Genomic DNA, 15,210 nt, shown 5'->3' on the forward strand with positions numbered 1-15,210 from the left:
GTTGCTTCTTCGTAAAATCATTCGGCAAACTCTTTCCCCTAGACTCAAGATGAGTAGCTTGGACACATACTTCATCCAAATTAGTGGGATTAAATAAAAGAAGAGTATGGCAAAGATAACTATGCAATGCACCAACATATTTCAAAAGCGTCTCTGGAGAATCTAATGGAATATTCAAAGCTAATGCTTTCTTCCTAAAATCTTTAGTAAAACTTTGCATGCTTTGTCATTTTCCTTGTTTCAAATTTTGTTATTCCATAATTGCTTTCTGAGTATAAGCCAACGGATAAAATTACTTCTATAATGCATTAGTGAATTCTGAACATGAAGAAAGGAGTTTACCATTATTTTTGTTGCCTTCTCAAAGTTTACTTTCCCACCAAACCAACGTTGTACCTTCAAGACTAAGAGAGGCCAACTATATCGTTACCTCTTCTTCAACATTTTGCTGAATGTGGCAATAAACTTCTATCTGACGAATCCAATTATCCAATCATTTTGCATTAAGCTCGTTGTTATACATAAGTCGAACTTAACATCCAACTTCAACAATGGCTTCTTCGAAACAATCTTCTTATGAGGAGATGGCAGTAACGATGGAGAAGGAGGAGGTTAAGGATGAGGGGGAGATGAAGGTCTCTAAGGAGAAGGAGAAATTTGAGGAAGAGGGGGTTGTTCACCTTCATCCTTTACTTGACTAGTGCCCTCTCCTTTCCAATGTTATTTTTACTTATAGAGCTCTTCCACCTTTGACTGCAACATAGCAAATACCTCGAGAAAATCTGACTCATATTTAAAAGGATTCTCTCGTCTTGGTGAAGCCTTCTCTCCTCTTTGAGTGAAACTACTCAAACCAACTTTAGGGTTATAAGCTTCAAGTTCACCTTATCCTTTCTTAAGCTTAGACCTCGTAAGCATTCACACTCAAAAACCAAAATCAAACTAGCTCAACATGCTCTGATACCAAACTTGATCAAGATTTTTGATCGCAAGCCTAAGCTTTATCGCGCTTAAATAGAATGCGAAATACCAAGCTTGACAAAAAAGCTACTAAAAATACATTAATAGAAATAAACCACTGCAGATAACATAAAAGAACACAAACGAGATTGATAACGGTGTTCACCCGGTGTGGACTATGTCTTCGGGTCCGCTTCCAATGGAGTGGCAGGATTTTATTATGATGCAAAAACAAATCCAATTACATCAACTCCCCAATCTCTAAAGCTTGCTCTTTACTCTGCAACTTTACAAAAAGCCTCTAAGAACTCGGAAAAACTCTCCTTTCAAATCTCTCCAAAAGGGCATAAACTCTATGATTTATCACAAGAATAATGATAATCACGCTACAAATTCAAAGGAGCTCAGCGTTCCTTTGGCACCATAACCCTTGCAAACCTATCTCTCCCTTTACTACACTTTAAAAGGGTTAATACTATATTCACATTACATAATAGGCCTTCAAATTTTAAGAGTTCAACCTTAGTATACAACTCACACTTGTGGTGCAATGGCATAAACATTTTATATATATAGTGTTATGTTGTTGCCCAACGTATTATAGGTCCATGTAATATTTGTTGGCAACAAATCATTGTTGGAGATCACACGAAGGTCGCGAGATTGAGCCCGCGGGCCCCCCTTTTATTTTGCATGCAGTGATAACAATTTATATATAGTTATGTCGCTTATCAATCCCATCAACGATGGCGTGGCCTATTGGCATTGTGCGTGGTTAATTCATAGATGTTTAGGGGTTCAAACCCCGCCGACGTTGGCTTGTAGAACCATACCAATTTTTGCCATTTGGTGGTGCCACGTGGAGCCCTCCAATTGGGCCACGTGGTACCAGCGGATTGGTCCACCTTAGCACCCAGACATCCAACCCCACAATGCCATGTGTCGCAACTAAATACTGCCATGTGTCACTCTTCAATCAGTACCATGTTACCTTCATCTGCCAAGTGTCATATGTACAACCCACCACGTTTCACCCTCAGACGCTGCCAGGTGTCATGGCAAGTTTGTTGTTTTGCTAGTGGTCAAAATATTCAAACTGCCATATTTTGCTCATATGAACTCCATTCGACGTGATTCAAATTGCGTTGGAATCGTCTTGTCAAGCTGTTCAACTTGTGCTATTTTCATCAAACTTTGGGTACTTCGAATTTTAAGCCACCCTGGATCCCCCTGGATCATGGTGGACGAATAGCAGTTGAGGTGGACTACTAAGTGCACAAATATAGTCTCTAATCAGTGCTTAAGAGTTTCTCTGTCCAAGAAATTCATACCTCTTTGTTTCCTTGTGATTTTTTTTTCTGGTGTGCATCATACTTTTGGCACAGTCCGTATGTAATAACCTTCGAGTTTTCTTGTAAAGGATTCCTAAAAAAATATCAAATATTGATGGATATTGTTCATTAATTCCTAAGGTTTGTTTCCTGAATAAATTTAATTTAAACCATGGAAAACAAAAAAGACCATATTCTAATGTAAGGTGGGCTAATCTGCTATAACTTCCAACATGCAAACTGATTACATGCCAGTTATTCCCATTAATTACCAAATCTGCTTTTATTATTTATTGAATTAGGCTTTTAGAGAGGCTGCAACGTGCCAATCTTCTTACCCTTCGCAGACAAAGTGCAAAATCTGCAGCTCACAAATTAGAATAGAAGCAGGCTACAGTAATTTAAATAGGAAAACATTCACTCAGACAACAAAAGAACCAGATTGCAGTCATAAAGAAATAGGTCTACTTATTCTCATAACTCAAAAATTGGATTACTGTACAAAAATTCCAATGAGCCTTCAGTGCTCTACTCTAGGGCATAGGCTCACAACCAAACGACTTCAACGGTGCTCTATTGCGTGTGCTCACAGCACTCACTGTGCACACTTTCTGATGCACTCTCGCTTCCTGTGTCTGTCGTGCGCTCATCGCACTCACCAATGTTCACTTTCTTTTGCACTCCAGATGACATCAGCATTCTGCACGCTCTTTTCCTTTGCTTGTCACACACTCTCAATATCTGCACCTGAGTTACGCACTATGCTTTTCTGCTGCTGCATTCACGCTTCAATTCTTGTTGTGTTTACTTTTTGTCACATGCTTTACTTCACCTCACTTGCCTTTGTTGCACTAGCTTGGTGAACACTCGTAACAATTTCATAGATGCTCCTGTATCAACTTCACACTTTTCTTCCCTATTATCTTTCTTTTTTTCATTTCAATTACTGCTCCTATGGTTGTATTCAACAGAAATTGCAACAATACTACATCATCACTACCAGAAAGAATAAAACCATGAAAAAAATGTGTCATTTTATCATAAAACATTACTTATTTTAGTCAGCTTCATCTCTGATTTTCTCCTTTGATTTCTTTAACTAATGTGATAATTGACTTTTGGAGGCATAAAGCAGGATAACAACACGATATCATAAATCATTCAGTAGTTTATTTCAAATTCCTATTGTAAAAACAAAGTAGTTTCAAAAAAATTAAAAGGATGCAAAACTTGATGCCAAATGCCCATCCTAATGCAAAAAGGGAAGTTACCCGAGGATGAGATGTGCTTTTCTTTTTAACATGAAGCATAATTTTTAACAGATTAGCACAAACCATTCAGTAGGACCTTCCCATTTATGATAGTATTATAGGACTATAGATCAATTTACATATCAGTTCTCAAAAGGAAATTGTAAATTTTGAGGCCACAGTGCTCTTTGCTAGACAAGATTAAGCAGTTAATAACATTACTATTTGGCATAAAGCAACTACAGAAAATTACCAAGCACAACAGAAGCCTGTTTACATAAAGAAGACTTGCTGTACAAAGTCCAATATCACACTGCCCAAAGCAAGTGCCTTCATTCTGAAGAAAAAATAGGGCCTTGTGTTCCAAGGACTCTCCACATGTACCATGATCCTATAGACCTATAGGGCCTCCAGCTATTTGACAAAGCTTCCATCTGAGGAGGTGTGGGCAAATCTTTGAGACCATAAAGCCTTTGAATACCTTTACGAACACCCAAATCTCCAACAGGCAACACATCAGGTCTATGCAAAGAAAAAATCATGAACATGTGCACAGACCAAACACCAATTCCCCTCACAGCAGTTAGTGAAGAAATCAAAGAATCATCATCCATTTCGAATATTAAAGAATCTGAAAGAACTCCTGAACTAAATTTGGATGCAAGGTCATGAATGTAGCTTGCTTTTCGTTCTGATATACCAACTTTCCGCATATCTGCAGCTGAAAGCATTGATATAGTGTTGGGAATAAAAGCAATCTCCCCCTGAAAAACCACCCAAAATCACTATTTTAAGAGTTGTCTACCTGTATTCTTTCTTTGGAAAAACAATCGATGGATCATGCTTCTTTTTTTCTAACACAATACCAGATGGATAAAATTGTAGTTTTCTTTTTGGAAAAACAATTAGATTCTCTATGCATTTTCTTCAGTTCACTTGAAAAATCAGTGAATGGGGTTGACTTCTTATTCATTTTGACTCGAGAAGATGTACTAATCTCCTTTTCTCTTTTGATTTTTCGGTGAAGACATACAGATACACTCATTAGGGAATTGATGTTTACTTGGGCCTGATTTGCTAAGACGGTTATTTTTTGTTACTTGTGATATATGGTTGTCTTGCAAATTTAAATCAAGTCCTATAATCTCTTCTCAAAATTTTCTAACTATTAAGGCACACTTCACATCATTTTAGGCAGCTAATTATTATAAGATATGATACAAGTAACAATAGGATCCTGATGATATCTTAAGGAAGTACTTCAAGAACATGCATTATTAAATCCATACCAGTTGACCAGAAAAATACTAGTGTCCGTTTTCTTGATTACTTAAAACAAACATAAACAGAAAGCAGTGTAAATCCTGCAAAACAGCTTAAATCCTGCAAAACAGCTCCAACACTCACTCTCTGCCTGTGCAAAGTGGCCATCAGTAAGGTATAACTGTTCTAAAGCACACAACATAAATAAAATTATGAACTTGAGAATTTCTTTACAAAAAATACAAACTGACTAATCTTCATTTTTAGGCCAGTGCGAAGTGACCCCTAATACAAGAACAAGATGCACATATGTGAACAACTATGAATGAACTAAGAATTATATTATTTTTTAAGGACATTTTCAGGTCCACCAGATAGAATAAGCAAATCCGATTTCTGCAGTGCCTGGCATGATAATTACCAGAAACATGACGTCCCTGTCCTCTTTATGGAAGAAACTGATGCAGGAGCATTCACCCCAAGTAAATCATGGCATATTAGTAGGCATAGGGGGTCTTGTGTTTTAGGGAAGTTGGTTTTCCAAGTATTGAGTTAATGTAAATATTTAGGCCTTTGAGTGATTTTCAATGAGAATAGAAATTAATTAGACATATTTGTAAATGTTCTCGAATGTAGGAGAACATGAGAGGGTTAGGATTAGTTAGCAATTAGTTTGAAGAAACTGTTGAGCAACTGTAAAGAAACTGCTCAGAATGTATTGAAAAGAAAAAAAAGAAAGGTTGGAGGAGTTAGTTAGCCAGTTAGCTAGCCAGCCAGCCAGGGAGAGTGTGTCTGTAAGCCTACGGGCAAGAGAGGGAGAGAGGCCATTGTAATCAGAAGATCAGGCCAGAGAGACAGAGTCTCGTTGTGTAATCAATTGTTATTTGTTTATATACAGAAGAACTCAATTCTGAGTTTGAATGTGTGTTCGAATGTTGAATGATGAATGATGGTTGAATTGGAATTCAATACAAATGCGTGTGCAGACAGGTCGAGGCGAATACACAGTGGAGGAAAAGAGGCCGAGGAGAGGAACGAACCGTAGGTTCGTAATGGACCTTTAAATCCATTAAGGGTTCAAGAAATGATCAAGGACGAGATCAATCAAAGGAGCATGAGAGGGTAGTCCAAAAGGAGTCGCGTAGCGAAAACAGCAAAGAACAGAACCGAGTTAAAGAAACCCCGGAAACCACAGAAGAACAGAAGAAATAGCGAAAAAAACCCAAGTAAAGAAGCAGATGAGGAATTGAAGTATTGAGGCTCAGGGACCGTTGGATCCGGAAGATCAACGGTCCAGACTAAATCGCATCGGCGGAGTCCTTTTAAAAGTAATTGGAACTGAGCCTTAAGGAATTGCGACGAGCGATGGCCGATTGATCATGGACCGTTGGATCAGGACCAGATCAACGGTCCAGATCTAATCGCAAGTCGGCAGTCGGAGGTGCCAAGGGACAGCGACGCGACGTTGCGATATCGCCGATAGCAATAAATCGGCGATTGGAGAGTTGGGAGATCGGTGTTGTGGAAAGGATCGGAGCAAAGAGTGTACCCGAAAAGTTGTGTAGCGCAGTTAATGTGATTTGAAGTCCGGGAAGTTATGCGTTATCGCATATCGGAGGTCTGGGAGGGATAAATGTTAGTGGAACTCACAATTAGAGCGATTGCCGATTGCGATAAAGTTTAACCTCGGGGTCTATGTAGAGACCGTACCGAGGCGGAAAATGTGAGTTTTTGGTGTATTTCCTTTGTAATTGGATTCTTAGGAAATTAGCCCCGATAAAGGGTTTTCATTCGTTAATTATGTATTAACCAAGGGGAAAGGTTATATATGTGGGCTTTAGGATGGCTGAAGGATTATAAAGGTTGCGAAGGGTTTTAACAGTCCCGATATTAAAGGAATGGAAGGTTTATAAGGAATAACCAGTCCCGATAGGAAGGGTTCGAGTAAAAGACTTTAATAAAGTCTTATGCGAAGTTTTAAGGGGTGATTAAAGTCCCGATAGAGGGTTTTAAGTGGGGTGATTGGGTTCCGATAACAAGGAACTGTTATATAGGGCCTTAACCGTTTATGGTTGAAGATTTTGACTCTTGGTTAGTTAAAATACCTGGGACGAATGTGTTTATGCATCCATATGCATACTGTGGGTGTTAGCAGGGGTAGCCCTGCATTAATTGGTATCAAAGCAAGTTAAAAGCTCTTGGAGAAAACTTAGAATAGAGTTGTATTTAAGTTGTTTATGCAGGTAAGAGAAGATCAGATTTTAAACTGATAAATAGCAGGCACACAAGGATAAAAGTGAAGTAGAACTTGCAAATGCAAGAAGATAGAGAACAATCCATTCAAAGTGCAGGAGAATGGTGGAACAAGATCATGCAGAGATCTTGAAGGTGAGATGACATGTTTTATTTCAAATTGAAATTGAAGATTGTGGTTGCAGATGAAGTATCTCAGCAAAGGACAGCAAGAGAAGTTGTGAGAGGAGAACCCGATGTGTTCTTGAAGGCAGAGTAAGGAAAACACTCTGAAGGAGAAGTGGCAGTGAACCTGAAGAATCCAATTGAAGGTTGGACAGAGAGGATAAGAGTATTCTCAAAAGGGAACTGAGAAGTAAGCTTTTGAAAGCTTGGGAATGGTCTTTGTTTTAAATATCATTGATATGCAGGTAACAACAATTAGTGAAGCATCTCAGCAAGAAGATCACAACCTTAAGAGCAGTGATGAAGGAAGCCAGTAAGGGTTTGTAAGAGAGTGTGGTCAGAACCTAGCATTTCAATTGTGATTGAAATACAAAAGGACAGTTGTGTTCTTAAAAGGTGCAGGTGAGTTGAAGCCTAGAAGGAGCAGAGAGAAGTGCTCAAAGGAGGTTCCAGAGATAGAGAACCAAGTACTTGCCAAAAGACTAAGTACAGAGGAAAGCTTGGTGACGTAAGTTGCAACAAGGAGGACTTGTTGTTGCATAGGCTTTAATACAGCTCATAGCGAATGAATGAGGAACTCATAGATGTGGAGAAGAAGATGACTATTGATCGTCATAGCAGAGGTTCTGAGGAAGGAAAGATAAAGAAAGAGGTTGCCAAGGCAAATGGCAAGAGGATGAGTCAAGAGGAGCTTGACAAGGAAATTGCAAAGATAAAGGGACAACTCAATGTATCGAGGATGATACTTGAGGAAAACCAAAGACAAGGTTGGGCCTTGAGGATAAAGGCAGTGAAGTGGTCTAAGCTACATAGTAGACTACAGCAGAAGCAAGTAAAGTGGCAGGTGGAAGAACTTAGAGGGGTTGAGTTAGAAATGGAAGAATCCATTTGTGGACCAGAACAGGGTGAAGTTCTGGGTGAATATGAAGACTTGAAGACTGAAACTTCAAGTGAGACCAAAAGGTCACATGATTTTAAATCTGATGATTTGTGTATTGTTGCAGGTGAAACACATGAAGAAGGACAATTTTCTGATATTGTCATAAAGAAGGAAGAAGATAGGCAGAATCTAAATTCTGTTCTAAAAGAAGAAGATAGTGAGGATGGTATAGAACTTTTGGGAGGAATTCCAAGCGAGATGACAAATTGGTGGCATGAGTTAAGTCTTTTGGAAGAAAGGCTAGAAGACCCAAAAGTAAGTGTTCAGATTGTAAAATCAGAACTGAATGGGAATGAAGAAGTTCACTACAGTGAACAAAGACATGAAGACATCATTGGAGCAGATGATGTGAAGGAGAGACTAGCTGACAGTCTCGTGAATTCTTTTGAGAATTCAAAACAGCACACTGATGTGCTGATAGAAGAGGAGAAAACAGAGCAGCAGATGAATGCTCAGTTAATAGAGGAACTTAGGAAGTTTGTGCAGATAATGGATGTTCAATTGAGGTCAGAGAAGCTCAAAAGAGTTGAGCTACAACAAAACAAAGTTGTTGGAGAAGAACAAGTTCCTTGTGAACTTGAAGATGGAGAAATGATGTCCAAAACATCAGTTGAGGCTATTGAGCCTTATGTTTTTGAAATTAACAATTTGTGTATGTTTGCAGATGTAACACATGATGACAGACAATCTTTGGGTATTGTCAAAGAAGAGGAAAAGGAGAGACAGAATTTGAATTCTATTTTGAAGAAGAAGGATAAGATAGTTAGGTCTCATGAGGAAGCTTATACACAATTGGAGGAGAATATTGCTGCTAAAGTTGTAAACAGAGGGAGTTTGGCTTATATGGGTAGCCAAAATCAAGCAAAAGAGAAGGAAGATGTCAAGCATACAAATTTAACGCTTGAAGAAGCTAACAGAGAGATTTTATTGTTACAAAATCTGTTAAGAGAGTCTGAATCAAGCCATGAATTGAGACCTCAGGTAAATGATTTAAGTTTTAGTAATTTTCATGAAAAAATGAGTTTTTTTGAAGAGTGCATCGGTAGAGATGTGTATAAGGAAGATTCAGTCAGCCCAGAAGGACAAATGAAAGTGTCACGTAGCAGTGACAAAGAGAAGAATAGAAATGTACAGGACGTTGGGATAAATATGTCTCATGCTAAAGAAGAATCAGTCTTAGAACTGAAGGAGACTGAATTGACTACCAGGATTAGTCAAGGAGCTGAAGGACAGCTATGGAATGTTGTCAAGGAAAAGGAGGAGATTTGTGCTGAAATTGATAAGCAACATAGTGATGAGGTGTTTGAAAGGAATCAGGTAGAAAGTGAATTGTTAAAATATTTGCTGGAAGCATCTGAGCATGAGAAAGGGATTGCAGACATTGACAAAAGAATGTCTCAAGTTTTCACTGAGACAAAAGCAGATATTAGTTTGCTAAACCATGTTATGTTAACTAATATACAGAGTAATGTGAGTGAATATGTTACTGCAGTCAGGGAATTGGAAAACAATTTACTTTTTGAAAGTAAATTTGCAGACAAGGAGCAGCAATTAGATATTGCAGAGGGAGATAACTTCAAAGATACTCAGGAAGTTTGGGTGGCAACAATATCACAGCAGTATCTAGAGCAATTTCAAGAATAATAACAGAAGTTGAAGCAGAAAAAGAAAAAGGAAGTAATCAGCAGTTTAAATATGAAAGGACAATGTGCAGGGAGATGCAATGGCAGAGTAATCAAAGCAAATTTTGTTATCAACAGAGGATTGAACTACAAGAGGCCATAGATGAACTATGGGATTTGATGCGAGTACCTAAGAAAAGCTACAGCAGAGCCACGCAAGTAATCCATTGTAAAGTTGGATGGATGGTGAAGAATGTTGAAGGTAAAGGTAGCGGAGCACTACGGCATAGGATGTGGAAGCCTGGAAAGTTACAACCAAAGAGAGATGAAGACAGTGAAGCTTATGGACAACAACAAACAAAAGTTTGGGACCCTGGAGGTTTCCTATTACATTATGAGAACACATGATCAGGAGATCATGAATGTTTTCAAGCTTGGGAGTCTGATGCAGGAGCATTCACCCCAAGTAAATCATTGTATATTAGTAGACAAGGGGGTCTTGTGTTTTAGGGAAGTTAGTTTTCCAAGTATTGAGTTAATGTAAATATTTAGGCCTTTGAGTGATCTTCAATGAGAATAGAAATTAGTTAGGCATATTTGTAAATGTTCTCGAATGTAGGAGAACATGAGAGAATTAGGATTAGTTAGCAATTAGTTTGAAGAAACTGTTGAGCAACTGTAAAGAAACTGCTCAGAATGTATTGAAAAGGAAAAAAGAAAGGTTGGAGGAGTTAGTTAGCCAGTTAGCTAGCCAGCCAGCCAAGGAGAGTGTGTCTATAAACCTACGAGCAAGAGGGAGAGAGGCCAGAGAGACAGAGTCTCGTTGTGTAATCAATTGTTATTTGTTTATATACAGAAGAACTCAATTCTGAGTTCGACTGTGTGTTCGAATGTTGAATGATGAATGATGGTTGAATTGGAATTCAATACAAATGCGTGTGCAGACAGGTCGAGGCGAATACACAGTGGAGGAAAAGAGGTCGAGGAGAGGAACGAACCGTAGGTTCGTAATGGACCTTTAAATCCATTAAGGGTTCAAGAAATGATCAAGGACGAGATCAATCAAAGGAGCATGAGAGGGTAGTCCAAAAGGAGTCGCGTAGCAAAAACAGCAAAGAACAGAACAGAGTTAAAGAAACCCCGGAAACCACAGAAGAACGTAAGAAATAGAGAAAAAAAACCCAAGTAAATAAACAGACGAGGAATTGAAGTATTGAGGCTCAGGGACCGTTGGATCTGAAAGATCAACGGTCTAGACTAAATCGCATTGGCGGAGTCCTTTTAAAAGTAATCGGAACCGAGCCTTAAGGAATTGCGACGAGCAATGGCCGATTGATCATGGACCGTTGGATCAGGACCATATCAACGGTCCAGATCTAATCGCAAGTCGCAGTGCCGAGGGACAGCGACGCGACATTGCGATATCGCCGATAGCGATAAATCGGCGATCGAAGAGTTGGGAGATTGGCGCTGTGGAAAGGATCGGAGCGAAGAGTGGACCCGAAAAGTTATGTAGCGCAGTTAATGTGATTTGAAGTCCGGGAAGTTATGCATTATCGCATATCGGAGGACCGGGAGGAATAAATGTTAGTGGAACTCGCGATAGGAGCGGTTGCCGATTGCGATAAAGTTTAACCTTGGGGTCTGTGTAGAGACCGTACCGAGGCGGAAAATGTGAGTTTTTGGTATATTTCCTTTGTAATTGGATTATTAGGAAATTAGCCCCGATAAAGGGTTTTCATGCGTTAATTATGTATTAACCAAGGGGAAAGGTTATATATGCGGGTTTTAGGATGGCTGAAGGATTATAAAGGTTGCGAAGGGTTTTAACAGTCCCAATATTAAAGGAATGGAAGGTTTATAAGGAATAACCAGTCCCGATAGGAAGGGTTTGAGTAAAAGACTTTAATAAAGTGTTATGTGAAGTTTTAAGGGGTGATTAGAGTCCCGATAGAGGGTTTTAAGCGGGGTGATTGGGTTTCGATAACAAAGAACTGTTATATAGGGCCTTAACCGTTTATGGTTGAAAATTTTGACTCTTGGTTAGTTAAAATACCTGGGACGAATGTGCTTATGCGTCCATATGCATACTGTGGGTGTTAGCAGGGGTAACCCTGCATTAGAAACGCCCCAGAAACAAGACTGAAATGTTAACATCAATTTTGGGCAGGTCCATCCCGTTCCTGGTAGGCTTGAAACCAGAGGGCCGATTCAATAAACGGTCATTTCTCAAGGGCCCAAAACTTTAAATTAGCAAGTTACCGCACAGAAACGTCTGTTCACAGCATATAAATTAAATTACCGACCTCAGAATTTCTTTACAAAAAACACAAACTGACTAATCTTCGTTTTGGGACCAGTGTAAAGTGACCCTTAATACAAGAACAAGATGTGCATATGTGAACACTTGAGCATGAACTAACAATTATACCATTTTTTAAAGGATATTTTCAGGTCCAACAGATCGAATAAGCAAATCCAATTTCTGCAGAGCCTACCATGATAATTACGAGAAACATGACGTCCCTACCCTCTTTATGGAAGAAACGCCCCAGAAACAGGACCGAAATGAAAACATCAATTTTGGGCAGGTCCACCCCGTTCCTGATGGGCGTGAAAAACCAGAGGGCCGTTTCTCAAGAGCCCAAAACTTTAAATTAGCAAGTTACCTCACAAAGAGGTCTGTTCACGGCATATAACCATGCTTCCTGCCAACAAGTTTATATAATTCTAATACTCCTCAAAATATTAAGATATGGATAGCTTTTCAATCTATGATCAACGTGACTTGTAAAACCTGTAGGGTTATAGCCAGAAGAATGGAGGTGATCTCCAGTTTCTACATATGTACCATACCTTGGAGCGTTGGGTAACCTGAAAGTTGAAACCCTGTACCCCAGGGCCCAAACCCTTAAACGTTACTTATTCCCAAAACTTTAGGACCCCGTTTTTCGGTTCGACCCTGTTTACAACAACACTAATTTTGAATATGAATAATAAATCAGCAGTTGTCTCCAAAACTTTATACAATTGACAACCACAAAACCCAACAAAACAGGGAAGAGCATAACAGAGATCCTTGACTATAGAACACCAATATATCTGATTAAACTTTTGGTCCGACAGAAATGTTTCTCTAAATGGGGGAATGAAAATAAAAACAATTAAAAGCGCAACAGATGATTAATTTATGAGAGCATTCCGCAACATCAAGCTGGGCATTTAAGAAACCAAAGCAGCGCAGACAGAGGGGACAGGTCCCGAAGGAAGCACCCTAACAGCAGAGGTCCTCCCCGCCGACGAAAAGAGGGGCAGTGCAGCGGGCAAGCAATATGTGGCGGAAAGGCTAGAAGTACTGAATGCTGGTGGTTGGCCCACCTCCCCAGCTTGGGTAAAGAATCCAGCAGATCAGTAGGGTGTGCGAACGCATACGGAGATGTTGTAGCAGGTTCAAGTTCTGATACACTAAAGTGAAAAATCCTGGGCCCTCCAAATAACTGGTTACCTTTTACAGTACATTTGATTGTCTTAAAGAGGGTTAAACTTGTTTAATGAACTTGGGCTTGTGAACTTTGGACCTCTATCCCCATTGTGTGTCTTTGTTACATAAGAAGGGTATGTTTTCTTTATGCATGTAGACCCTGATGATTTATTGTTTTAAACTAAGTTACTGTATTTAGCAATTCATTTTGAACAAAATTGAAGTGCTCCAAATCTCAATCACCGGCTAATCCAACGACCACGCTGTATAAAGATATATAATCAATTTGATAAATATTTGCTTTCGTTTTTGTTTTGAATACATGAAGTCAAAATATACAATTAATTGAGAAAAATAAAAAGGTGAAATTACTATACCCCGCAAAGAGAAACAAGCCGACTGTATATTGTAGCAGCTGCTTTCGTTGCAAGTTGTTGGTAAACAATACTCCGAGCAAGAGATTGAAAAGCATTCTCACATTTCATAAACTTGGGTTTATCGTGTAATTCTATGACAGAAGATAGTTTTACGTCTGATTCCTTCAAGTGTTTGATGGCCATATCAATAGCATCCTCTGATGATAAAGGCTTGATCTCTTCAGGATTCTTGAAAATAATGTCTGCTTGAGTTAATTGGATCTTTTCATTGTCTTGTACTAACACATTCCTGATCTTTCTTGCATGGAAACTAATCTTACCAGTAGCCACATTTCCTGTTTTGCGCCTTTTTGAAATGGGGGCGACGTTTGGTTGGGGTACATTCTCTGATTCTTCTTCTTCAATGGACTGAATGGTTTTCCCTCTGCTTGTAGACAGGCTTGCCCTCTTCGTCTTCATCCTGCTTAGCCTCTCTGTTAAAAACTTAACCCCTTTGTTTGTATTGGACAGCGCAATTTTTAGTGTGTCTTTGTGCAGAAAAAATATGAGAGACGAAGGTCGACTAGGATTTGAGTGTGTCTTTGCGCAGAAAAATGTCGAGAGAGAGGAAGGTCAACTAGGGCTTTAGAAGAATTTGGTATTCAATAAGACCGTTGGTGAGAGAGACAATGAAATGTGAAGAGGTTTCTTAGGCGATTAGGGTTTCGGTAACAACTATCAAAATGGACTCTTTTCTAATCCTATCTATAGAGCTTTTCAAGAGGTTCAAAATGTGGTTTCTCATATATACTAGTAATTAGTAATCGTTTCCAAAGGTGTAAAGATACATATAAGGAATAGAAGGCAGGTAAATTTATTCTAATACTATGTAGGTGTACAAAAACACACTTGATTACATTGTATAATCAACATTTCTACTAAGAGAGAAAATTGAAAAAATGAACCAAGTTTCTTTATTACTTGAAAAATGGACTATACATCATTCTTATTTATAGTAGCAAAAGAAGCTTCTTATTTATAGTAGCAAAAGAAGCTTTTAGCAATAGCGAGAAGAGAAACTTCACAATCTAGCAAATAAGATTTCTACATAAGCTTACAAGTTTCAATGTTATTTTAAATGAAATGAAATGAAATGATATTTTAAGGTCCACGAGACTAAAAATAGTCTATGAGACCATTAGTTCTCTATTTTTCGCTTTTTGCAATTCAATCCTTTTTCGATTCAAATTGATGGTGAGCTGGCCCAACCTTCCAACAATCCCCTCGCTAAAAAGACAATGCCAAGAAATTGATGCTAACATGTTCTCATAACTTTCTCTGATGGCTTTGAATGCATCACATTCCAAAATGAAATGTTTTTCCAATTCCACAGCCCTAGACGTGCAAAATGTACACAACCGTTCTTACCAAGCTTCTTTAGGCCTTTTCCATCGTCATGTTTGACACCAAAGTTGATGTGAGTTGGTCCTTAATTGAGCAATAAGAAACTTTGCCCTCCACGAAATGCTAGCTCCAATCAACACGTTTTGTTATAGATCATAAGTAGGGTTGAATTCTTCAATGTAATA

The 15,210-nt window shown here is 38.8% G+C and overlaps 1 protein-coding gene across 1 annotated transcript; it reads right to left on the reverse strand.

Annotated features, from left to right (window-relative positions):
• Positions 1-3,543: 3,543 nt before the first annotated feature.
• On the reverse strand, positions 3,544-14,364 carry LOC149244948 (DNA-3-methyladenine glycosylase 1-like). The gene is made up of 2 exons (XM_089457634.1): positions 13,643-14,364; positions 3,544-4,305 (listed from the first exon to the last, which is right to left on the reverse strand). Exons 1-2 carry the CDS (start codon positions 14,099-14,101, stop codon positions 3,874-3,876), a joined length of 891 nt encoding a protein of 296 aa, XP_089313760.1. The 5' UTR covers positions 14,102-14,364; the 3' UTR covers positions 3,544-3,873.
• Between the last annotated feature and the right edge of the window lie 846 nt (positions 14,365-15,210).

The sequence above is a fragment of the Pinus tabuliformis genome, chromosome 7, assembly GCF_031772625.1.
Source record: "Pinus tabuliformis cultivar Carrire ecotype Pingquan chromosome 7, CPIR1, whole genome shotgun sequence".
Classification (NCBI taxonomy): Eukaryota; Viridiplantae; Streptophyta; class Pinopsida; order Pinales; family Pinaceae; genus Pinus; species Pinus tabuliformis.

Coding starts and splice junctions, on each gene's coding strand:
- LOC149244948 (XM_089457634.1), bottom strand. CDS start 14,101: ATGAAGACGAAGAGGGCAAGCCTGTCTACAAGCAGAGGGAAAACCATT. Junction 4,306..13,642: donor GGCTTGTTTCTCTTTGCGGG/GTATAGTAATTT, acceptor GTGGTTTTTCAG/GGGGAGATTGCTTTTATTCC.